Source organism: Macrotis lagotis, chromosome 4 (assembly GCF_037893015.1).
Source record: "Macrotis lagotis isolate mMagLag1 chromosome 4, bilby.v1.9.chrom.fasta, whole genome shotgun sequence".
Lineage (NCBI taxonomy): Eukaryota > Metazoa > Chordata > Mammalia > Peramelemorphia > Peramelidae > Macrotis > Macrotis lagotis.
The window spans coordinates 167,699,594-167,725,332 of record NC_133661.1 but is presented as its reverse complement, the minus strand read 5'-3'; the positions used below and the strand labels follow the sequence as shown (position 1 = coordinate 167,725,332).

The window sequence follows — 25,739 nt, the reverse complement described above, 5'->3', positions numbered from 1 at the left end:
ATACTCGAGTGTGATCAATTATACTAACCATCTAAAAGTTTGCCATGATAAACTGCCATTCCAGCTACACGGCCTATAAACTTGAAGTAGGATAGATGATCTTCATTGCACAATCCAGAATTTGGATTAATTTGTAAGGTATAATTATCCCTGTAAAGAAAGCAATATTTTAAGTAAGCCCCTACTTTTAAAATTTATACAATGACAAATGATCCTTCAAGGTTTTTTAGAGCAATTAGGTTTAGAAACTTTTTTTAAAAGAATAGATAAATTCTAATATTTCTTCTTTCCTAATCTAATATAATGCGATACATTCTTTTCTTGGATCAAAAAGGATGTCAGAGTTGAATGGAGAATGAACTACTAGTAGCACTACTTCACAAATAATGACCAAATATTTTTAGTAGGTGTAATCAATAAAAACAATCACTAGTAAAATGAAGCTTCCATTGTAATCAACCTTAGCGATACAAACTATTGTTCCTTAAAAGACATATGACAATCAAAATTCCTTTTCAATAAATCTGGAGATTTAAATTTTTTCCAAGGTACTATAATAGTTATTTTTATGCTGTTCATTTATTATACAATGGCACTTACGTAGCAGAATATTCAAACAAGCCATAATAAGGGTTAAACATTTCTTTTGATATTAGGAAGAACCATTCTCTGGCCACTCCTCCATAATCTAATCCTTTTTCACCATCAAACTCAATCCACAGTCTAGCTTTAAGGAAGTTTGCTCTTTTCACAGCTATGATTCTTCTGTAAGAATCTTCAAGAATTGTATTGCGGCGAAGTTTCATTTCAAATCGATTTGGAATGTCATTCTGAAAATCAAAAAAAGAGCAATTTAATCTTAAACTAAAATAACTATGAAGATAGAATTGCTACCTATGGTATGTCATAACAATTTAGGGCGCTTTTCTGTCTTCTGCTTAAGTCATAATGCTAATAGTTAAGTTAGTCAGTAAGGAAAGCAATGTCAGAAATAACAACCCCAAAATGCATATTTATTGTCCAGTTATTTCAGTTGTGTCTGATTCTTCATGATTCCATATGAGGTTTTCTTGGCAAAGACACTGGAGTGGTTTGTCATTTTTTTCTCAGTTCATTTTATAGATGAGGAAACAGGTAAACAGGGTTAATCCACTTGTCCAGGGTCACACAACTAGCAAATGTCAAAGTAGACTTTCTATATACTGTGCCATCTAGCTGCCCATGCAAAATGCATATAAATCTATGGATTACTGGTCCTTAACTATGCACGTATACTCAGGAGTTAAGAAGAGATGAATAACAAATAGTCCTTTAAATATTGTGCACAGATCTCTCTAGTCATTCTATGTTGATTTATTGCTTTTGATTGCCTTTTTAAATACTTGGTTAAATGGTGTTCTCAATTCAAAATGAATTATTCATTCTTAGATGTATATAATGTTGGTATATCTGTTGTTTTCCAATAATTCATATAGAGAATCAGACAATCTTAGAAATGGAAAAGACCTTAGGTCATCTAATCTAACCATTAAAAAAATATTACAAGGAATTAGCCAGTAACTTCTTGAACAACTCCAGAAATAGGGAATTTATATCTTACCAAGAAGCTCATGTTTTAACATCTTTAATTGTTACTATATGCTCTTCCTTGCAGTGAACTAAAATGCCTACTCATTGATCTTTGTTCTACCAGAGACCAAGAAGAGCTAGTATAATACTACTTTACTATGTGACTGTAATTTGAAGAAAATGATCATTTTCCTTTCCAGTCTTTAAGTCTTGTCTTCCTCAGGGTAAACATTCCTAATTCAACAACCAATATTTATGAGGAAGTTTCATCTCCTCATCATCCTGGTTGCTCTTATGTACTTGCCATCATTAATTACTATACACTTCATGCTGTAAAAGCACTCAGGGATTAAAAAAAGATGTCAATACAAGCTTTCAATTCTCAAGGAGCTAACAATCTAATTGGAAGAAAGAAAAAAACATGATAAAATTACAGAACACTATGTAATAGTAAGTAATTGAGTCTTAAATGGTGTCAATCAGACATTAAAAACTATGACTTCAGAGAACAGAGAGATAACTTTGTAGTAATGGTGAGGAAAGGTTTTATGGGGAAACAGTCCTTTTTTTTAATTTAATTTTTTCTTTATTTAAGACAATGGGCTTAAGTGACTTGCCCAAAGTCACACAACTAGGTAATTATTAAGTGTATGAGGTTGGATTTGATCTCAGGTCCTCTTGACTCCAGGGTCAGTGCTCTATCCACTGTGTTACTTAGTTGTCCCCCAGGAAAACAGTTCTTAAGACACTGAAGGATGGGTAGGATATACATTATTGGAAGAAAAGAGGCCAATCCATGTAAAAACATTAGCACTAACAAAGGGACCAAGTAGGGAATAAACCAAGTACGAAAGAAAATGAGATCAAGGTGAGGTCATAAAATAGGCAATAGTAAGAAAAAGTTGGATAGGTAAAGTAAGTACAGAATAAGAAGGACCTCAAATTCTCAGATGAGTTCAAATTTTATCAAATGGGCAATATTCTCACATTCACAAAAGGCAGACTATGTCTTTTAAAAATATTTTATTGCTGTTTTTATTTTCTAAATTAATCATTTTGTAGATAGACTCCTTCCCTAAGCCTGATCAAAATGTTATTTTAGAACAACAGTCTGAAACCAGTATCAAAAATAGTTTGGAGATAGGTACACACTGGAGCCAATAAGAGCAGTGTTGAAATAATATGTGTCTAAGAGAATGAGAGTTTTATGTTAGCAGTAGAAGGTAGAATAGAGAACATTTGAAGGCAATTTTGAAGGGAAAAATTACATAAAAGAAAATGGTCCTGGTGAGGTTAGCAATAAAAAGGAGAGAGGGGAAAGTTAAACCTTGCAATAAAGTTTCAATTCTGGATAAAAAGGAAAATAGTGGTATTATATCTGTTATAAAATAGGGAATCTGGCAAGGAAAGATTTTTATTTTGCTTTGTTTTTTGAGAGAAAGTTGAGAGAAAAAGTCAGGAGGGGAAGATAATAAATTAAATTATAGCCAGGTGAATTTGAGGTAATAGGTTTTATAAGTTGAGATATCTAGTTGGAAATAAAAAGAGCTAACTTTTATATAGCACTTTATTTTATTTTATTTTAAGGATTCTGCAAGGCAATGGGGTTAAGTAGCTTGCCCAAGGCCACACAGCTAGGTAATTATTAAATGTCTGAGGCCGAATTTGAACTCAGGTACTCCTGACTTCAGGGCTGGTGCTCTATCCACTGAGCCACCTAGCTGCCCTATATAGCACTTTAAGCTTTGAAAAGTACTTTATCAATATTACCAAATTTGAAAAGATCTGAAATAAAGAACTTAAGTATAGTTATGAAGACAGAGATAAGAGATTTAGAAATTTTTGGAAGAATAATAATTGAAATCATAAAAGCAGATGAGTTATTTGAGGGAATACAGAAAATAAAAGGAATAGAATATCAAGATAAATCTTGAAAGACGTGTAGTTAAGAGGAGAAAGAAGAGAAGCCAGAAAGGGATGAGACAGAAGGAATAGTAGCTTGATGTAATTAGTAGCTGAGAAAGAAGACAATTTGTGACAGATGCACTGAAAAAGGAAGAGGTGGCTCTAAGATGGGTGGCAAGATTTTACTTTTGTCTATTTCTATAAGAGTGGCTACAGCAGCTCATTATAAAAGAATTCTGAAACATCATATTTTAAAACACCTTTAATTCCTTTTGATTCCACTTTTCTCCTGTGTGCCCAGGCACACAATCTTTCTAAACTTCAACTTACTTTTCTAGGAATGAAGAATAACAATAAATGCAGTACTTTTAGAGTTGCAGTGAAGCTCAAATGTGATAATAAAAATTACTTTGTGAACTTCAAATTCTGTTTTTACTTTTATTTGCCTGTTGAGAGGTAGCATGGTATAGCAGATAGAGAGCTGGCCTTGGAGCCAAGAACTTCTGGATTCCAGGACCTCCCCCTCACAAAACTAAGTGACATTCGGCAGGTGACTCAATCTGGCAGTGCTAACATTCAGACAACATTCTAAAACCCTAAATTGAGAGAAGAGGCCAATCTGCACTGGTGGAAGGATAGTTTCCTCATCTGTAAATTTTTTGTACCAGTGAAATCACAGGCCCAGCCTCTCTCTCCATCCTTTATTAGATGTACTATATTTGTTCCAGCAATTCTTTCCCGACAGCAAGTGAAGTATTCTTCTCCTGGCACCTCTTTGCCAAGAATCTGTTAATGCTTTATCAGGTTTGGGTTTCTCCTTACCTGCCTTTCCTTGACAATGATTTCTCCCTTCTAGCTCATTCTTCACCGTGCTTTTCTGAGTTATGAACCTTTATGTGGTGGAAAGAGTCTTGAACTAAGAGGATTTGAGTCCTGACTCCAATTTTTTAGCTATACTTTGGACAAGACACCTAACCTTTTTGTTACAGTTTCAGTTTCTCATCTGTAATTGGGGATAATATCTGCACTTACCTTCCTCATAGAGTTATTATGAGAAAATAAGTTGTAAAATATAAAAGGTTATATAAATGCAAATTATTATAGTTCCACTGGCTTTCACTATTCTCTACTGATTTTCTAATTCTTTCTTTACTTATCATAAAACTTTAGAGAATCAAAATTCGTTAGTTTGCAAAAATTTAAATTAAAAGTTTCCACAAATACATTTGAAGCTTTCCTTATTCTGTTTTTAATATTATTTTATATACTTGTGGAATGTTAAATATATATTAAATATTTTTAAGTATAATATAATAAAGCAAACATATTTTAATTTAAATAGCATATTTATACATTATTTATATTTATTTTATTTATTTTTACTTTTTTTCAAGGAAAGATCTGTCTTGTCTCTCTCCTCCAACTCTTTTCTCTTTCTCCATTGAAAAAACAAGAAAACTAAAACCTTGGTTACAACTGTATACAGTCAAGCAAAATAAATTTACGCATTGCCTAATAATATAGAATATGCCCTCTGCAATTTTCGAGGAGATACAAAAAATAAGCAACAAAAATCACACTATCTCATGGAAAAAATGGTTAGGTTTATGGCAAGACCAAATTTACTATGCAAATAAATAAGACATGATAAAAAATATTACAAAAAAAGTAAATATTTTTACCTGTCACTTCTGCAACATAATATCTTTAAAATGATAATGGTAATGAAAACTGTATTTAAGTATACTGGACACTAAGTGGCACAGTGGGGAGGTAGGCAATAAGTTTTTATCTTTTATAGTTTTGAAATGTTGCTTTTCATAAAACATCTGAATTCATCTCCATCTCATTATATGAATGGGGAAATGGAGAGAGAACTGATGGATTCAAGATACAGAAAGAGACACACATTATTGGATGTGGCCAACATGGAAATTTGTTTCACTAGGTATATTTAATATGAGGATTTTGTTTCTCTTTCTTTTTTTTTCACTTTTTTTAGGGGATCTAGCAGAGGAAATAAAAGGGAAAAGAAAAGAAAAAGGAACTGAGGCTGAAACAAATGAAATTAACACAGTCATCTTTAAGGTAGTTGAATCAGACCATGGTCAACCTCTTTTTTATGTCATCATAACTACTAACTACTACTTTACCAGTTTATTCACATGATTCCTCTAATCAGTTCTTATTCACATGCTTGATGCAATTTATTTCTTAAGAATTTCCAAATTATATGTTAACAATACATAAAAAAATGGAAAAGTTCTATTGAGCCAGCTAAAATCACTTTAAGTCCTAAAATTATTAATTTAAATAAGTTATCTACTCTAATTAGGGGTAGAAATAGGAAAAATGTTCAAAGAATAACTAATCGTGAAGTAGGAATTTTTTTTTTGTTTTTTTGTCTTTTCTAAGCTGACCTCTTTCCTGACCTTCCAGGTATTCAAAAACATCCATCATGTCTCTCTATTAAGCACTGGCTGAGTTTGTCCAACAGTGCCTGCCTAATCAGACCCATTCCCCTTTGTTTCTGAAGTTCAGAACACACAAACACCCACACAAACACACACACTTTTATTCACAGAACAAAAAGAGAATTGTAGATACCTCTTGCTTTTCTTAGAAAGTATATAATAAACTTCACATGTTACTTTCAAAACTGTCCTGCTTAATTGTTCTTCCTTTTGAACTTCCTTCTGTGCATTTTAAAAAAGTTTCAATTGCCCTTTCTTCAACATCTTTATTGCTAACCCTCCTTCTTTCCCTCCTATACTCTATTCAATTAAAAACCAAGAGAAAGGAGGAAAAACACTGGAACAAATAAGTAAAGTCAAGCAAAATGAATCTACATAGTTGTCATATACAAAAATGAATGTCTCTCTTTGACCACTGATTTCATCACCTCTGTTAGGAATTCTGTAATATACTTCATCCATTGGTCCTCTGGAAATAAGGTTGGTCTTTGAACTGATCAGAATTAATTTTTTCAAGATATTTTTCTTTACATTGTTATTTTTGTATAAATTGATATCCTTATGTTGCCCATCACTTCATACTATCCAGTTTCCTCTGAAATTATCTATTTCTGCAGATACAATAATATTCCAATACATTAATTTATTATAATTTGTTTAGGTATTCCCTAAATGATGAGTACTCACATTCCAGAGTATTTCTTTCTTCCTTAATTTTTTTTCAGAAAGAGCCAGATAGTTTTGCTTGCATCTATATGCTTTCCAATATCATCATCTCTCTTATATGTCTTTTATGTCTGATATGTTTTTGTCCCCACACCGTATTTTCAAACCTTAAAATATCTTGTTCAGAAGAGTTGTTCTTTTGATGTCTTTTCACCTTCCTCCTTCCCTGTTTTTATATTCTTCCTACTACCCAAATTAAAAGAAAGAACAAGTTCTACTACTTTCTTCCTCCTCTCTATGATAGTTTATTTCTTCTCTTTCCTGCCTTAAACTGTAAGAAATGGGTGTTTCCTAGCATCCCAGGATAGACAGCAAAGGAACTAGAGAGATTTGATTAAGCACCAGAATGACCTAGAGATTGATGCTACTGACCTTGGGCTTCTAAATTCCCTACCCTGGGGCTTTTTTATCTCTCTGGTGCTTTATATGGGATGGGAAGGTTGTTCTTGCTGTCTCAGATTCATAACTTTGAAGGCTGCAAATATTCCTGAATTATTAGGCTAGGAGACTATGACCTTGATTGTTTATGTTTTATCTGTTCTTACTTGACTAGTTTTTCCTATTTCTCCTAAGGTTCTGGATGAAGAATTTTTCAGTCTCTTCTACAAAATAGGAGAAACAATATGTATATTACCATAGTATTGTTGGGAGTTCAAATAAGATCATGCAAAAAATACAAATTATTATGAAATTTTATGTAACTGTAAATTCTTATAATCTAATCTAGGCCACTAATGCTAAAGATTAGTAATGATGTCATGCCATCCAAAAGCATTTCATTTTTAATGAGGAATACTTGGAAAAACAGTGTTTTACCTCAAGCAAGTAGTCTGAGATAAGTTTTCTTCTGATAGTGAGAAGTTCAGGCATTATTTAAGTAAAATAGTTGTTTTTGATGGAGGTAAATTTTTGTTCCTTTCAAAGCATAACAAAAACCATCTATCTATTCTATCCTACTTATGGGTTAAGATGGCTGTCTTCAGTAACACTGTTTCTATTTCCATGAAAGGTCTATTACTGGGCAATTGACAACAGAGTATTTTAAAATGTAATCTATTTGCTACTACTTCAGGTTACAGTTTTATAAGAGAACTAAAAATTAGCACATAAAATAGAGCATAATTTCAGATAATAAACAGTGATGTGCTAAATTAAATATAATAAATATACTGGCATTAAGTGATATCATTGGTTAGGAAGGGAAAATACCTCCATGCATATATTCCATTATAATACAGATGGAAGGCTTCATAGAGAAAATAGGAATTGACATGGATGAATTTTTAAAAGATAAGAAAGGATATGAAGTCATTCTATTTACTACAGCAGCAAGAGTAAAGATAAAGTGGCAAAACAGGATGCTACATACAGGTGACAATGAAGAGTCTAGGACACTAGAAGTGGAATAAATTGGATAGATTACTTCTGCTCCTATTCTTACTCCTCTTCTCCTCCACCTGAAGAATTTTTTGAATGTTTACTATGTGCAAGTTCTGTTCATTCATAAGTGAATGCTGTCACTCTACTGATTCTGAAGTACAAATGTATAAATGGTGCTATTATATGTTTTAAATTAGAATAAAATAATTTTGTTTTTAATTTGTTATCCTCTTCTAAGTGATAATTTTGCTTTCAACTACATGAATTTCTAAATAAATCAGTTGGTAAAATTCTTAAAGGCAACAAGAAAACCAGTGAATTAATTAAAACAGCTTTAGATATAAAGTAACCCAGTAAGCTCCAATTGCCTGTGTTACATTACTTTTACTTAGGGATTAGTGAAAGTAGTTCAGAACCTTTGGCAAATCACTAAACCACTTTGAGCCTGTCCCTTCACCTGTAAAGTGAATGAACTGAACTAGATAACCTCCTGAAAGTTTCTTCTAGCTCTAAATCTTATTTCCTATGAATCAGTGGCTGAAAGTCACAAACAACTATTTAACAAAATAAATGAAAGTATTTGTACCTGTGTTGATCTATTCATGTGTTAATAGGTTTTATAGTATGACTTATGAATCCCTAGCCTGGAAGGAGAACTGTGTGCAGACCTAAAGCTTTCATGAACCTTCTTCTCTTCCCTGTCTCCTGAAAAAAGCACAGTCCCACTTGACTCTGCTTATAAACTACCTATAGGTTCAGGGGGTAATAGAGGACCCGGTGTGAGGGAAGATCTTAAGTCATTGTAAATCCCCAGCCTTGATACATGAAAAGAATTAGGGAGAACCACTGCTTTCAGGCACTCAGACTGGGAACTTGAATACCTGTGCAATGTTCAAGATATTTTCTGGGTGAGCCTCATTTCTATTACCTTAAGATAAAGCTTTCAGATGGGGAGTCAGAGGATGTGAGGCCTGTAACTAACTGAGCTTAGTCTTCTCAGGACCTTAGAAGATAGAAGTCCCTATCAACTGGCCAATCCCTATGCTAGGGTGGCCAAATCCCCTTCTTTTCTCTCCTTATTCTTATGTTGTAGTCAACACCTGTAAAGATTAGAATTACCATTTCTTCTGTCACAGGTTACATCTTCCCATCATCTTTTGACACAACATTCTCTTGGTTCTACAGACTCCTATTATCTGATCCATCTTTTTCTCTTTTCTTGAATCATCATCTTTCTCCTCACTCTTTTCTTTATTCCCTTTCTCCCTTGGTGTGGGGTCCCTATTGGTGAAAGTCATTAGGTAGTAGACCCCTTAAGTAGTAAAAGTCATGAATAATATGGATTTCCTACAAAAGTCTAGCAGAAAAGCCATGAATATTGTAAACAAATATTATTCAAACCAAAAGAAAGCATACTTACTGTGTACCTGTATATATTCAGTTCATATCCTTGTATGCTCAGGACTCCAGTTCAAACAGCACTGATAGGGCACCCAAGTGTCTGGGACTCAAATTCAATGCTGAGCAAAGTAAACCTCAAAATATCAGCCAATCTGTACTAACACACACTCTAAATTCTTCAATTACCACAGGAGTTTAGGGGAGGCCAAATAAATATGTAGTGTGGTAGCCATTCCTGTTTGCCCTGATATGATTATTCCACTTTGATCATAAAACTACTTATATAATCAATCTGGAGCTACCCAGCCTCTTTCTTTGATATCATGTTGGATCCATAGTTTGAGGGAGTCTAGAAAATATACTAAAGGAGATTCTGGGGCAAAACATTTGGTGAACTTATCAGCTCTCATGTATTCAAATATCATCTTTATATATAGAAATTTATATATATAGGTTTCCATATACTGAGCCCTAATCTTTCTCTTAACCTCTAGTCCCACTGCTCCAACGTTCTGCTGGTTGTCTCTCCAAAGAACATACCTTAGGCATCTCAGACTTAATAAACCCAAAATGGAATTCTATTGCTCCTCCAGATATATCTGCATTTTAAATTTCACTATTTCTGTTGCCGGTACTACATTCTCTATCTGCATACTTAGTCATGTTTGAATTGTTACTCTCTCACTTACACTGTTTGGTCAATTGACACACCATTTTTTCTTCATTACTCCCTCCTCTTCATTCATATAGATTCTACAATTCAGGCCCTCATCATCTTTCTGCAATTTACTTAAATGGACTTCCTACTTCCAATCTCTCCTCTCTCTAATCATCCATCTATTATTCACATAGTTCCCAAACTGGTATTTCCAAAATGCAAATTATATCATGCCAACTCACTACTCAAAAATCTTCAGTGGTTTTCTGATTCTAAGATAAAATACACAATTTTCAGTCTGACATTGAAGTCCTTCCACATTAGATTCCTAATTCTTTTATTTTCCTAGATTACCAAGCTTTTTCTAAGAAACCATTAGCTGGTGATTCAGAAAGAAAAAGTATCTAAAGTTTAAATTAACTAACAAATGGGTAAACTCAAAGAAAAATATTATTCTCCTGTAACATTTTCCTCTATTTCTCTGTCTTTTACTTTCAGTGCTTTCTTCTTGAAAATTTTTTTTTAAAATGCAACAACTAAAATTTTATTTCTTACATATTGCCAGTAATGTTAGTTCCTACACTGGTCATTCAAACATATATAAATATTTATTTTATAAATGTTACTAACCAGCTTCTTCATCTTTTTTCTGAAGAATTCATACTTTCGTTTGTAATCTCTAGAATAGGGCACAGCCTATGGATGAAAAATTTGGGAAATTAAAATGTTTCATAATATTCTCTTTTGAAACAACTTAGAATTATACTTTCTCCCTGTATTACCTATATATATGAATTCTATGAATTACCTGTAGAAATCAAACTTTTAGAAAACCAAATATAAAACATTGATTTTAAAAATTAATATTTCTGTTAAAAATATATTGCTTTCAGAAATTTTTATTATATGATAAATTTAATCATGTAACATTCTTGATACAGAATTGTTAGATCTAGGAACTTTCTACTATGGGAAAGAAGTCTTAGATAACATTTCCATTTTTAAGCAAACTTTCAAAGTTGTTTTTCTATTAACAGAAAAACATTAATTTTTCTTTACTCAGCTGAAAGAATTTATTTTCTTAAGCATTCATTATTTGGAAGCAAATATCAAAACAGCACTTTCAAAGAAACAGAAACTTCAAATTCTATCTAGTTTCTGCAGTTAAAATAAAAGACTACAACTGAAAAAGTTAACTATTTAAAGCTAATTATATCTCATAATCAATTTGATTATACAATGAGATAGAAATATTGATAAAACTAAACATAGGACAATTCAACAATCATCCAATTTCATATTTACATTTCAATATAGATGTGTTTCATTAGAAAATTCACAATATTTTGAGTAGAAATTGTGAGGAGCTAGAAAGTTACCTACCTCCCCCATCTTGGTTTCTGCTGAACTTCTCCCTGTAGTGGAGTATTTCTAATGCAAAGCACGAGACTGAGTTTAACTGTTTTTCTTAACATCTAATTTGCATCACACCTTCCCTGGGCTATTAGGGAAGGTTGGGGATAATAAAGTATTTTGGTTTAAAAGGCCTTGTCTGGTAGCTGAAACTCTAGGTAGGAGAAGCAATCTTAAGTTTTTTTTTTCTCTTACAGTGCCTACTAAGCTGTGAGGATGACTCAGGGTTAATTTTATTTCTTAAAAGTGCAGCCACATAGATAACTTACTGGTCTAGCTGCTACATTCTGCAATCGAGGATCTTCCCATTGTGTTCTTTTTATATCTGAGGAGAAAAAAATGTATTCTTTTCCTTTTTCATGCATAAAATTAAACAAAATGTAATAACTGAAGATCACAAAGTACATACTGTGATTTATGTAGAAGACTCTTCCATCTGTGTGAATTCTCTCTTCCCATCCTGCCTAGGATAAAGAAAACATTTCAATAGTATTTGGGGGGAGTTTTTAGCTGCTTAGATAAGAAATATCAGTGGTTTCACAGACATCTGATATTATTACAATTTTTGGAGCAAGAGGTAGGAATCAAGAAATCGGGGTTTGGGAGCTGATTTTTGAAACATTAAAGAAATAAAGTTAATGTATTATCATACATCAAAAAAATATTTCATGTAGTCAAGTTATATCTGCAAGAGTTCAAAAAACTTACAGGTAAAGGCCCTGGATCAGCAGTATCGAGGGATGTCTTTCTTTTCAGATAAGCTGGAATTTTTAATCTTGGATCTTCCTATAGCAAGAGATAGAACAAAATCAAATTCCCTCCTTTACATAAAATGTCAATTAGTACTTATAATTCAATGTAATTTGGAGACTACGGGTGACTATTCCTCTTTGTACAACTTACCACTCTGGTCAGGTCTACAATATCAAAAGAAAGTTGAAGACCAATTTTTCTTTTCAGAGTGAGATGAACATTAACTATCAGATCGTTTTACAGAAAATTATCTAGTCACAGGATTTAGTTACTATTTTCCAAAGGTAGGTTTTTTTGGCTTTCACAGGATTTTCTTATAACTATTAGTATAAGAATAAGAATACCTATTAGTTTAAGAATAAGATTGAAATTTATTTTTAAGACTCTAAAATCTGAACAAGTAGTGGAAAAAATACTGGCTCTGATGTCAAAAATCTTAGGTTTGACTCTGCATGCCATTCAATAGCTATGTGACAATAAACAGTCTCAGAGTATTCATCTACATTAGGAAAAAAAGTAGCTGGCGAATGTTTATTAATTGCATTATAAAATGTAGTTGTATGGACTTTAGAGCTTGTCCATCAGTATGTATACCTTGGACAGACATTGCAAATAAACACTGGACCCAGAATAAAAAGAAGAAAAACACGTTGGACTGCCATTGGTAAACAACTTTAATGACTTCAGATTATTCTCTGAAACAAAGGACCATGCTTTTAATACCAATACTCAACCAGTGTTGTTGAATGGTTATTAAGTCATGGACCACTATAACTTACAAAGAACCAAAACAAATATCACTCTGAAGGCAATGGAGAGCTATATAACAAACAAGAAACTCTAAGTCCATCAGTATGGTCTCAAACTTTAAATTGATTTTGCTAGGTGGGTTCCTTCTATAAAACGTAAGTGAGTTTTCTTGAATTTTTTGGATAATTCTTATGAAGTATAGTAATTTCTTTTTGAAAAAAGGTGAAATAGTATCATGCTAGCTTATTAATAATAATATTTATGATAATATGTCACAGAATACTGTCTGAGCTCCCATATAAAATTAAAACTTGGAGGGGATTTAAAGATCAACTTGTCCAAAATCTTCACTTTCCAGAAGAGGAAAATGAAATCTACTGAGGTCAGATGGCATGTCCACACTTAAAGAACTAGAATTTAAATCTGGATCTCCTGACTACAAATCTAAGGCTTTCTACATCATCCAATGCAATACATAATTTTCATTTTAAAATGATGAAACTATTGCTGTGAGAGGATAAATGACCCACAGTTTTATTATAATGGAGCCTGAACTTGATCTCATCTTATAAAAAGCACTGAGTTTAGTGCTTTTTCCACCATGTAATGGTGCCTCAATTTATCAAACTGTCAGATTTATCTGATTTTAAAATAGAATCTTCTTCATCAAAAAGATGCATTTTTAGAAGAGTTTAAAAATTTTTCATTACTTTACTTAAAATATTTATTTACATTAAATTTATTTTATATAAAACATTCTAATCATGTTTCAATTCTCCCTAGAGTATGTAAACACATCTGAAGCTACAAATACATTGGAGATGGCATTGTGATGGTGCACCAAAAATAAATTCTGATGAAAATTTCCTTCCATTACAAAAGATTAGTCTGGTGAAGCAAATGGAGAAATTATTTTTTGGTGCTCTCTCCTACTTCTGTGTATTTTCAGGAGCTGCTCTCCCTTGAAGTTTTAAGTTTCTCATTCCTTCAAGAAGTCCTCTCTTGATTCCCACTCACAGGTAGAATACCCATAACTTCAGAAATAAACCTGTGCTATTTTGTGCTTAAATTAAATTTACCCCTCTGTGAACATGTTGTATTTCCCAAGGAGAATAAGCATCCTGAGAGCAGGAATCACCTTGCTTTTGTATTTTTATCCTCATTGCCTGATTCATATTTAAATAATGATCATTGCTTGGTAATTACAATACACTTGTTGAGTTATTTCATAGGCTTTGGATAAAAAAAGTTAAAATTTCTTTGGAGTTTCTTAAAATAGTTAATAATTGACAAGAAATACAGCATAAGGATGATTAAAGGAAAATCTAAATTTTACAAAATAACTTTTTTTTAAAAGAAATGCCTTTTTCATACAATGGGGAAAAGATATAAATGATGTTTACAAACTTAATTTTTGTTAAATCTTTAGTGTATTAAGATTTATCAGAGAGGGAAAATGAATATTGGCATCACTTTTCCCTCATTATTAAAATAAAATAGAATGTTTTCTCAATACATGATTAGGATAATGCTGAATTTTTATTCTTTTGAAAAGCCTGCTTTTGGAGGCAAATATCTTGGTTTCAGTTTTTTGACTAATATTTTGTTTTCTTTTGGAACAGAATTTCCATTAAAATTATCCATTTTTACCTTCTTAATAAGTTTAAGTAGAGTGTGATATAACAAATGATTTAAAAAATTAGGATTGTATTAAATGTCATATCATAAAAGATTCAGTGACTTTAAAAATAATCATAATATAAAATAGAATATGAAGAGTTTTAAAACATATCCAATATTCTGTACATAGAAAGAAATTGATTAATGAAGGCTTATCAAATGAATCAAAAGTTATTAAAATTACCCAGGTGGTGGTTTTAGTATTGTGATTAATGAAGAAAGGTCTTCCATTTGATACATGTCGGATTTCCCAACCTTTAGGAAGAAATCTCTGCTCAATATCAGATTGTTGATTCAAGGAGAGCTGTGAAGAATCACTTGTAGTTATCTGATGTTGAGTAGATGTAGAGGAACTTTGGTGTGAGGGTAATGGAATATTCTCTATTGTTGTCTGTAATGTAATGAATTGGAAAAAAGATTTTGAGGGTTACATAGCTGAAGGATAAAGATTTTTTTAATTTAATATTTTATTTTTTCTCAAATTACAGATAAAAATAATTTTTAAATATTCATTTTTAAATATTCATAAAAATGTTTGAGTTTCAAATTTTATCTTGTTCCTTTCCCCTCCCTCCCTAACTGAAAAGGCAAACAATTTGATATAGTTTACATGTGCAGTCATGCAAAACATATTTCCATTTCAGTGATGTTGTGAAAGAAAACTAACAAAAAATCAATTCCATAAAAATAACGAAAAAAGTATGATTTGATCAAATTCAGAATCTGTCAGTCCTTTCACTGGAGATGGATAGCATTTTTCATCAAAAGTCTTGCAGAAGATGTAGGGGCGGAGCCAAGATGGCAACAGGAGAAGAGCCTCTCCTAGGTGTTCTCTCTATAATATTTCAAAAATCTTAAAATTTTGACTCTAACTAAACTTTTGAAAGACAGAACCCACAGAAAGATCCAGTGAGGCAATTCTCCAGAACAAGGTAATCTGGAAAATAATGGAAAGGCTCTGCTCCACAGGGATAAAGGGGCGGCCAGCCAGAATGAAGAAACTTCAGGCTCCTGGAGGCAGCCCCAGGGCACCTGGGAGCTGTGGCTCACTGCAGTGTGGGCAGTTTCCTGACCTACACCCCAGGGAGCACCGGGCACAAATTGGAGGATCAGCGGAGGGGACCTCTGCCAGAACTAGCACACAAAGCCCATGCCCTCAAGTCAGTTGCGGCAGTCAGCACTGTTAGCTCAGTGGCCCCACAGCAGCCCAGATCCAGGAAACAAGCAGTTGTGGAGCCCGTAAGCAGGAGCCCCCAGGCAACTGAGCCTTAAGTGCTCAGCCCACTGAAGTTAGGGGAGTGGAGAGAGACTTCTGAGGTCTGTTCTCTGTACCAGGAACAGGACTCTGGGACTCCCATCACATTCAGATCCTGATCGCAGTCTAGGCCCCCCTTAGAACAGGGCCCCATCCATCTCAGCCCTGTGGCAGAGGGATGCACTTGTGGTCATTCACAGACCAGAAGAGAAGTCAGAGCTTCACACACTGAGATCCTTGTGGGGGGGGGCATGTCCCAATAATACTCAAAAGCTCAGGAAGCACTCCAAACCAGGCACAGGCTGGAGAAATGAGTAAAAACAGAAAAAAGAGGAACATCATTGAGCAATACATTGTCTATGATGCCAAGAAGGATCAAAATACTCAATCTGAAGATGAGGAAGCACAAGCTTCTGCATCTAAAGACTCCAAGAAAAATGGAAATTGGGTTCAGGCTATGACAGAGCTCAAAAATGATTTTGAAAATCAAGTAAGGGAGATAGAAAAGTGAAACATCTCATTGAATAAACAACTGATCTGGAAAACAGATTCAGGAAAGATAATTTAAAAATTATTGGGATACCTGAAAGTCATGATCAGGAAAAAAGCCTTGACTTCATTTTTAAAGAATTCCTACAGGAAAATTGCCCTGATATCCTAGAAGTAGAGGGCAAAATAGAGATTGAGAGAATCCACATATCTCCCCTGTAAAGAGATCCAAAAAAAACAATCTCCCTGGAATATTATAGCCAAGTTACAGAACTCCCAAGTCAAAGAGAAAATATTACAAGCAGCCAGGAGAACACAATTCAAATATCGTGGGGCTGCAGTCAGGATCACCCAGGACTTAGCAGAAACTACATTAAGGGCTCATAGGGCTTGGAATATAATATTCTGGAAGGCAAAAGACCTTGGAATGCAACTGAGAATCAACTACTGAGCAAAACTGAACATCCTCTTCCAGGGGAAAAGATGGACTTTCAGTGAACCAGGGAAATTTCAATACTTCCTGTTGAAACAATCAGAGCTGAACAGAAAGTTTGACCTTCAAATATAGGACTCAGGTGAAGCAGAGAGAGTGGAGGAGAAGGGTAAAATATGAGGGACTTGATGATGAACTGCCTGTATTCCTGCATAGAAAAATGATATTGATAATATTCATATAAAACTACTCATTTAATAGAGCAGGTAGAAAGAGCTTTTACAGATGGAGCACAGGAGAAAGCTGAATTTGAAGATATAATATATTGTAAAAATGGAGTCAATGGCTAAAAGGGAAATGTAATGGGAGTAAGAGAAAGGAGAGGTGGAATAGGCTAAGATATTTCATATAATAAATGTTTTTATTGCAATGATGTATTGCAATGATGTGGAAGGGTGGGAAGTGAGGGGGAATGAGGGAACCTTCAATCTCATCAGAAATAGCTCAGAGAGGAAACAGCTTATCTATTGAGTAATAGGGTATAGACATCTAGAGTAAAAAGGGGGACAGGGGAAAGGTGGGGATGTGAGTGATGGAGGAGAGGGTGGACCATGGGGGAGAGTGGTCACATATAACACATTTTCTTTTTTACTTCTTGCAAGGGGCTGGGATTGGGTGGCCAGGCCAGGAACACAGGGCTGGGTGGTTGCTGGACCTTAGGGGTGGGACTGAGGTCTCTTGGCCCCAGGGCTGGTGATCAGTCTGCTGTGCCACTCAGCTACCCTACAGCACATTGTAGAAGAGGGACAGAGTGAAAGGAGAGAGAAAATATAGTATATGGTAGTGGGGAGGTATGAATGGAGGGAGTTGCGCTCAGCAAGGGCAATGGTGGAAAAATATGGAAGTAGCTATTGTGATGGAATTATCATAAAGAATGTGATCTACCCAAGACATAGCTGGTGATGTTGGAACACAGACTGAAGACTTTAACTCTATGTGAAAGGAGAATCCCGCTTCCAGAATGGAGGGAGCACTGTCCCAGGTTTTAGGATTTTCCATGCAACTATTTTCAGAGATAATTTTGGGGAATATAAATTTTTGGTTCTTCTAATGTGATAAAATTTAGGAAGAGATGTGTTTACTAATCTACTGGTCCATGAGTAATCACAAGCACTCTTGAAACTGTGACTAGGATCCCTGCTCCTCTATGGCAGCAAGCTCTTCCTCACCTTGGGACTGAAACCCAGGACTGGGACCCCGATCCAAGTAGGGCAATGCAACAGAGTTCTCCTGCCTCTGGTGTCAACAAGAGGACCCTTGTAATCTCATTCTGACCAGTTGTCTGGCCCCCTTACAGTCCAGAAATACCACTGCTCCCACTGATTCCGTAGCCTGAACTAGAATGTTCACCACTCTCACCTGGGTGCAACTTGCTGACCTTCTAAGTTGTCTTGGGCTGGAAAATTGTTTCATAACAGTCTTTTGTGGGTTCTGTTGCTTCAGAACTTGTTTTAAGACATTTCTTAAAGTTAAGTTTTGAAAAAGACTCCCTGCCTTTTTTTCTGTCATCTTGGTTTGCCCTCCCAAAAGTGTGGTTATTAAATAGAAAACAAAGTAAGGATTTACAAATTGAATCTATTTATACCTAACATAAGCATCATTTTTAGAAGATGTGATGATATATTAATTTTTCCCAAATATTTTTGTAAATTTCCTCTTTTGAATCAATGTTTTTTTCCCACAGACCTTTTTTTCTTTTAATCTAAATGACATGATTTCATAATCAATTTCTAGCTAAGGTACAGTTTACCTACAAGCTGGGATTCTCAGCATTAGAATGGGCAAAAGTAGAAAAATATATTAATAAAATTGGTAAAGAAGTAAGTTTCTGTGAATTTGCAGCTTTGTACTCTAATTCTGATTTTGTTTGGAAAAGAGATGACCAAGTAGAAAAAGAATAATCATGAATATCTACCAACTAGAAAATCAGACTTTTAAAAGAGATAAAACTTTCCTTTTTTTCCCTCTGTCTCAAGGAATCTCCTTCATTTCAAAGTCCATCTTTAGGTACTACCTCCTCCTTTATGAAACTTTTTTTTTTGTTGAGTGTCTAACCTTTCCTTAAATTTTTTCAGAACATTTTGCTTAAATCTCTCTCTTTTTTTTTACTTATACTCTTATTAGTACTATAATTATCTATGTATATTATAGAATTTCAAGGGTTTAAGGGACCTCAAACTATCCCAAAAGTCTTGCAAACCACAGAAATGATTATTTAATCTCTACTTTAATATCTTTAATCAGAGGGAATTGATTAATATCTTTAATCAGAGGGAATTCCAAGGAAGGCCATTCCAATTTTTGGATTCCTCTGATTGTTAAGAAATTGTTATCTGATGTCTATTCAGTGGTCTTTATGAAAATTTATACTTCTTATTAGTTTAATTACTTGAGCCTAAATGAGAAAACTGGGACCATTAGCATTTAAGAACTCAAGAAATGAAATGAATGGATATTATGTTTATGTTTATGATTTTCCTTAAAGAATCAGAATTTTGGAGGTGAGACTCAAAAGTGCAATTTTAGTTACAGTAACAAAATGTATATTATAGTATACAGTGCAATGTATAGTTAAAATTACAAAAGCCAACAAAATGCCACTCTTCAGGAAAAATATTAGGAAATATTTGAAAACTATCTAACAGAACTAAAGAAGGAGAATATTCAGTTAATTAAAAAAATCAGCATGGGTAACTTCAGGGTCATAAATGCAACAGAATCAAGGACTAGACCATATTTTCCAATCACTATGAACCTTTGATGAAATTCTAAAAGACCAACATGTACCTGAAGTGGAATAATTAGAGCTGTTTACAGAAAACAAGAAATATAACAAAGTCATATCTGTATGTATTCCTGTGAAGAATGCTAAATCTTATTACAAACATACAATACTTCTGTCCCATAAGCCTCTACACTCTGACAAGGCTTACAAATCAAATCACCAGCTTCCAGACCTTCCCAGGATTTCTCTCCTGCTAGTTTTTGCCATTGTATTCTACCCTGGCCTTTCTTTTAGTGTCAGGTCACAACAAGTACATCTAAGTATGAAGAAGAGGAAGTACCTTGGGGGATAGACTTGTTCTCTTTTGCCTGAAGCATCCCCTAATATCACTTGCTTCCCCCAAGCCTGGAAAAGTAGTCCATGATTCAGTCCATGAATCAGAAAACTAAGGAATGAAGGAAACAAGATGGAATCTACTTGGATCTCTTTCCCCAGAAACTATTTAGGGGAAGGGACTGAGAGAGGCCAGTGGAAAGTAAAATTCCCTAGCATGGCAAGAGGCTCAGACAACTTTTGAGATTAAGCTCTGGGAGTTAGATCATAATAAATGAAAGTGATGTGGGGGAATAATAACATGAGCAACTGAAGAATAGAAAAGAAAAAGACTAAAATAACTAAAGATTCCAGAAGAAAGAAAATTTAGTTAAAAATCTCTAGGAGGAGCAGATAACTCAACAGAGGAAATGCTAAAATCCCTGGACTACCTAGTTGTTCAAACACTGTGCTAAGTGTTTTATAAATATATTTTGGTTTGAATGAATTAAACAATTTACTAAAATGAATGCAAGAGAGACTGACTGTGAAAACCAAGTCCCCCAATCTTTGGTTTAAAAAAAACACATCTAAAAAGCAAAGATATACATGGTATAAAAATGAAGGGTTGGAACAAAATTTAGTACACATCAGGTGAATTCAAAAAACCAGGAGTTGAAATCATGCTATCAGAGTGTGAAATAAAAATTCACAAAGTAAACTGAGATTAAAAGGAAATTATATTATTCTGAAAGGCACTTCAGGCAACAAATTAAAATAAATATTAAACTTATATGTTTCAAACAGCATGGAATCTAAATTCATGAAGTTAAAATGCAACTCAACAGCAAGACAATGGACAGTAATTCAACAGTAGTAGGAAACTTTACTGTTCCCTGCTCAGACTTAGACAAATTTAACAGACAAATGGGAAAATAAAGAACAAATGGTTGAAGGAGTTAAAGTTAATAGAATAATGGCATATTCCAAATGGACCAGTTATAAATTTAAAAAAGAATTCTCTATCAACATTTTAAAGAACAATTTATATGAATATGATATGAATTTTCTCAAAAACTAAGAAAGAAATCACTCTTCAAGACAGTAGGTCAACTAGCATTTATTAAGGAATTATAATGTGCAAAGCAATGTGCTAAGTGCTGAGGATACAAAGAATGGGAAAAAAACACCCTAGAAGACAAAGAACTAAGTACATACAAGAAATATAAAAGATAAACTGGAAGGGAAGGAACTAAAAATTAAGGTTAGGGAAAGGCTTTTACCTAACTTTAGCTAAGACTTGAAAGAAGTCAGAGAGAAAAAAGAGGAGGGAAAGATTTTCAAGCATGGGAAAGAGCCAGGAAAAAGTCTAGAGTTGGGGGATAAATATGATAGAGAGGAGCACAGAAAGACTTCGAATGGCTCGATACAAATCAAATTACGAGAGTCAAAAAATAATGGACATGATGACAACATAAATAGAAAAATCTAATTGACAGACAATACATATATAGGTATATATTTATGTATATATGGATGTATGTATTTCTTAATTATGCAAAAACCTTAGCTAATTAATCAATAATGGAATTTATTCTATTATCTAAATTGATTGTTTTCTCAATCTTATACAGAACCTGGAAAGGTCAAATGACTCTAACTATTTCAGTTTCTAAGACAAAGTCTTTCGTTTCCAGACTCCAAATAAAAATTTCTAATGGGAAAAGATAATGTTAAAAGCTTTATAAGCACTTATGGTGCAATTAAAAGGAACAAAATAATAATAATAATAATAATAATAATAATAATAACAACAACAACAACAGCAACAACAATAATAACTGACATAAAGTACTCTAAGGTTTGCAAAGTGCAAGTGCTTCAAACATCTCTGGTGTCTTGAGTTGTTAAGAGTTCCCCTGATGAATGCATATATCTTAGTAACACAAAGTTCTCAAACTTAAAATTATATATTTTATATAGGCCTATAGATGTTTATGCTGTAGCCCTTAACAAACTGCTAGATTCCTTGAGGGAGAGAATTGTTTTGTTTTTTTAATTTTCCCAAGTTCCTAGTGCTGTGTTTAGTAAATACATGTCGAGCTGATGCACCAGCTATGATGTCACAAGTAGGATTAGCTTAACATCAGTGTTAGTATATAAATAAATAAAGTATGAAGGGCATATGATGTATTCCTTCAAATTACATTCAATTAGAAAAACAAATGTATATATGTGCTACAATGTACCTGAAGAAGAGGCTTCATCCATGTTGTAGTTTTGGAATTGTGATCTATGTAATATGATCTTCCTTTATCATCTTGTTTTTCTTCCCAGCCTGGTGGTAATCCAGATGAAGTAGGCAAAAACTAAACAAAACATTAATAAGTGGAAAAAATTGATTAAAAAAGTTAAAAACTATCAGAAGTATTTATTTTCTTCATTATTTTAAGTACTTAATGTAGTTTATCTAATAAAATAGAAATTAAATTCCTTAATGTATACCAGATTGAGCCAGGCATATAATCTGAGTTAACATCTTGGTACAAGTCAGACAATATTGAAATAATATAGGTCAGAATAGGTAAGTAGAGCACACCCTTAGATAAAAGCTATCTCTTTTTGCTAAAGGCTTGGGAAGATCCTGATCCACTGCTCTTGCAGTTATATGGAAGCTAGGTTCTTTCTAGGTCTTCAGTAAAACAGGCATTGGTACAATAGATACAACAGAAGTGTCAAACATGTGGCCTATAGCTCACATGTGGCCCATAATATTTCCAAATACAGCCTGAATCAGATTAAAATGTAATCAGAAAATAACAAATTTTTTAAAAAATAAAACAGATTAATACATATATATATATATAGGTATGTATGTGTGTAAATATATATATATATATATATATATAGTTTTTCAATTTAACACATGGTTGACAGGGATCCTTATGAATGGTTTGGAGACTCCTGTTTCCATTTGTTTGAAACTGCCTCTGAATAGTATTTAATCTTTGTATAATACTTAAAAATGGTGTCATCAATAATTAAAGAAATTCAAGTTTTAAAAACAAAGACATACTAACTCAGGACCATCAACTTGGCAAAATATATAAGCAAAATAATATGAATAGGATTACTAGGGGAAAAGGGCTTTTGGTTTTGCAGATTGGTATAGTCTTTCTTAAGGGAAATCTGCCACTATAATAGCATGAATCATAAAACTGACCATATTCTTTGAAATAGGAATATATTATTTAGGACAGGAATATAGAAAAAACAAAGGGAAAAATTATAACTGTTTTATGTAATTTTTAAAATTGCAAAAAATCTAAATTCTAAACAGAAAATAGTTAAATAACCTAGTGCATCAACATAATACAGTACACAGCAAAGTGATAATGATTGACAAAAGACAAAATGTAAAGACAAATATCAAAAGCATAAAAAATAAAGTGACATATTCAGAGTCTTTCCTGGCATAGTAAATAAAGTAATGGCCTCAGAGTTGGGACTACCTGGATTAAAGTCTTGATTCTGACACATATTGGCCCCTAGACCTCTAAGCAAAAAAATGTAAATACATTCATCCAAGACTCTTAAGTGGCAGCACAGGTGCTGATCTACTTTTTTGGAGAAAGTTCCTCAATATGAAGCTTCCTATTCCAATGAAATAACAGATCTGTTAAAGAAAAATAAAATAGAGCATATATGCTGACTGGAACTAGGTTCAAACAAAAATTTCTATAAATTCAAATGTATTTATGTGAATGCATAATCATAAGAAACAAAAGAGCTAGCATACACTACAGAGAAGTCTCACTGGTGAGTGAATAGCTCAGCTGGCCAATTACTGTGGTTATATTTCTTGTTATTTCCTCCTCATCTTCTCACTAATCACTTTGCTGTTGGTTGATGACTTTCACTTTGCATCCCTTTCTCATCTCTATGGCCTTTCAATTCTGAAACTATAATTTAGTTAATATTGCCAATGTTACTGGAAAATATATGTCATTTTATTCTCCTAGGGCTCTACTCGCTGTATTTCTAAACCAAAATATTCATTCTTGGTAACTACTATTCCTAAAAGAATAAATGTTCTTTGAGTCAAGGACTATCTTAGTTTTTTTTTTAATTTCAGTGCTTGAGGCACTGTAAGGACTTAATACTCATTCATTCATTCACTCATTCATGTTATTCTAAAGCCAACAAAGTCATAGGATACATTGGGTTTAGTAGAAGATATACTTAGTCAATATGGAGTGATAGAACTTTTCAAACTCAGTTATTTGAATAATGTTTTTTAACAACTTAAGAGAGGTGAAACTTACCACAGGAAGGGTAGGTTGTTCCTCAAAAGTATATGTTTGTAGATTCCCTGTTCTATTGAAGTGGTTCTTAAAGTAAACATAAACACAAAATAACTTGGGATTTCTGACAAATCTTAGGCTTTGTCATTAATCAGTAGGCTACCAGAATTTAAAGTCACATTTACAAGATAATATTCATTAAAATATAATGCTTATTAAAGCTGCTTTACATTTATTTGCCTCTTGATTTAGATACCTCCCTGTTAACCATCTTTCACATAGGTGTTGTGCTTTTTACAGCTGGATATTTGCCATTGCTTAGAGACAGTCTTTCCCTCAAGCAGAGGGACTGATCTTGATACTAGCAGAGCACTCTGGAATATAGGTGAGATATTTCACCAGGATGATTCCAAGTCTTAAACAGTATAATAAGAGTACTCCAAGGGTAGTCTGAATGATTCTGGAAGGAGATAGTTACAGGGAATCAGAACAGTGATAGCAAAGATGCCTAAATGGAGTCAAGCACAGACAGGTTCCCATAGAGCAGCTAGGTTCTTCATCTATATCAAGTAGATGAGACATCAGCAAATACTGCTTTTATCATAATCTTGTTTAACAATTGCTCCTGGGGGACTTCTGGCCAAGATGGCAGAGAGAAGACAGGCACAGTTCTAAAGTCTCCTGATCTCTTCCCCATCTATCACATGAAACTTAAAAGAAATCTGAGCCACAAAACCCAATAAGAAAAGCCAGGAGAAAGAACATCTACCTCAGGATTTGTCTCCCCCCAGCAGCATTGGCCGATTTTCAGGCAGGTGAGTCTGGGCTAAGAGGGAGGATCATCCCCAGAACAGCCATATTAACAGCTGAATTGGAGCCAGGAATCTGAGGGCCTGAGAACTGCACATGCGGGATCAGCTGTAGTGCTAGATGGCAGGGGCTTGAGTCAACCAGGGAGCAGAGGCGCTGGTGTTGGAGCTGTCCCCCAGAAGCTTGCAGACAGGGCTGGGGGGAGAGTTCTGGACACCATCTATGGTGTCCACCAAGCTATGGACACCATCCCTGGGCTCCTCTGGTCCAAGGAGTCCCATTAAAACTCAGACCTCCTCCTAAAGCAAACAAATGCAAACTACTTCTGCCTCAGGCCCAGGTGTATGAGGAGAAGAACCAGCCCAGCTGAGGAATGACCTCAGGCCAGGGTAGAGAGAACCACTGATTGAAGGTAAAAGAATTCAATAGCCCCAACTCCTCCCTTCAAGCAAAGGGAGAAGGCCTCAATCAAGGCCATAGACACTCCAGAGAAAGCAACCAGCACCTCCTACTGGCCAGCCAGAGAAACTGCACTCAGTGAGTAAAGCCTTTAGGGATCCCAAGCCCCTGTGAACCAGCTCCCCCCAACTCAGGTCTTAGCAAAATGAAGAAGGGTCAGTGGAAAGGTGGATCCATAGAAAA

The 25,739-nt window shown here is 34.0% G+C and overlaps 1 protein-coding gene across 4 annotated transcripts in view; it reads right to left on the bottom strand.

The window, feature by feature from the left end:
• NEDD4 (NEDD4 E3 ubiquitin protein ligase) overlaps nt 1–25,739 on the bottom strand; it is a 158,635-nt gene that overhangs the window by 14,396 nt on the left and 118,500 nt on the right. For 3 of the 4 annotated variants that reach the window (XM_074234612.1, XM_074234614.1, XM_074234615.1), the window contains 9 exons: nt 24,309–24,374; nt 22,233–22,352; nt 14,894–15,100; nt 12,235–12,312; nt 11,936–11,990; nt 11,796–11,851; nt 10,744–10,809; nt 601–830; nt 29–150 (listed from right to left, as the gene is read on the bottom strand). In XM_074234612.1, the coding sequence (XP_074090713.1) occupies nt 29–150; nt 601–830; nt 10,744–10,809; nt 11,796–11,851; nt 11,936–11,990; nt 12,235–12,312; nt 14,894–15,100; nt 22,233–22,352; nt 24,309–24,374 (1,000 nt within the window). The remainder of the gene's footprint in view (nt 1–28; nt 151–600; nt 831–10,743; nt 10,810–11,795; nt 11,852–11,935; nt 11,991–12,234; nt 12,313–14,893; nt 15,101–22,232; nt 22,353–24,308; nt 24,375–25,739) is intronic. The other variant, XM_074234613.1, reaches the window with a different exon arrangement.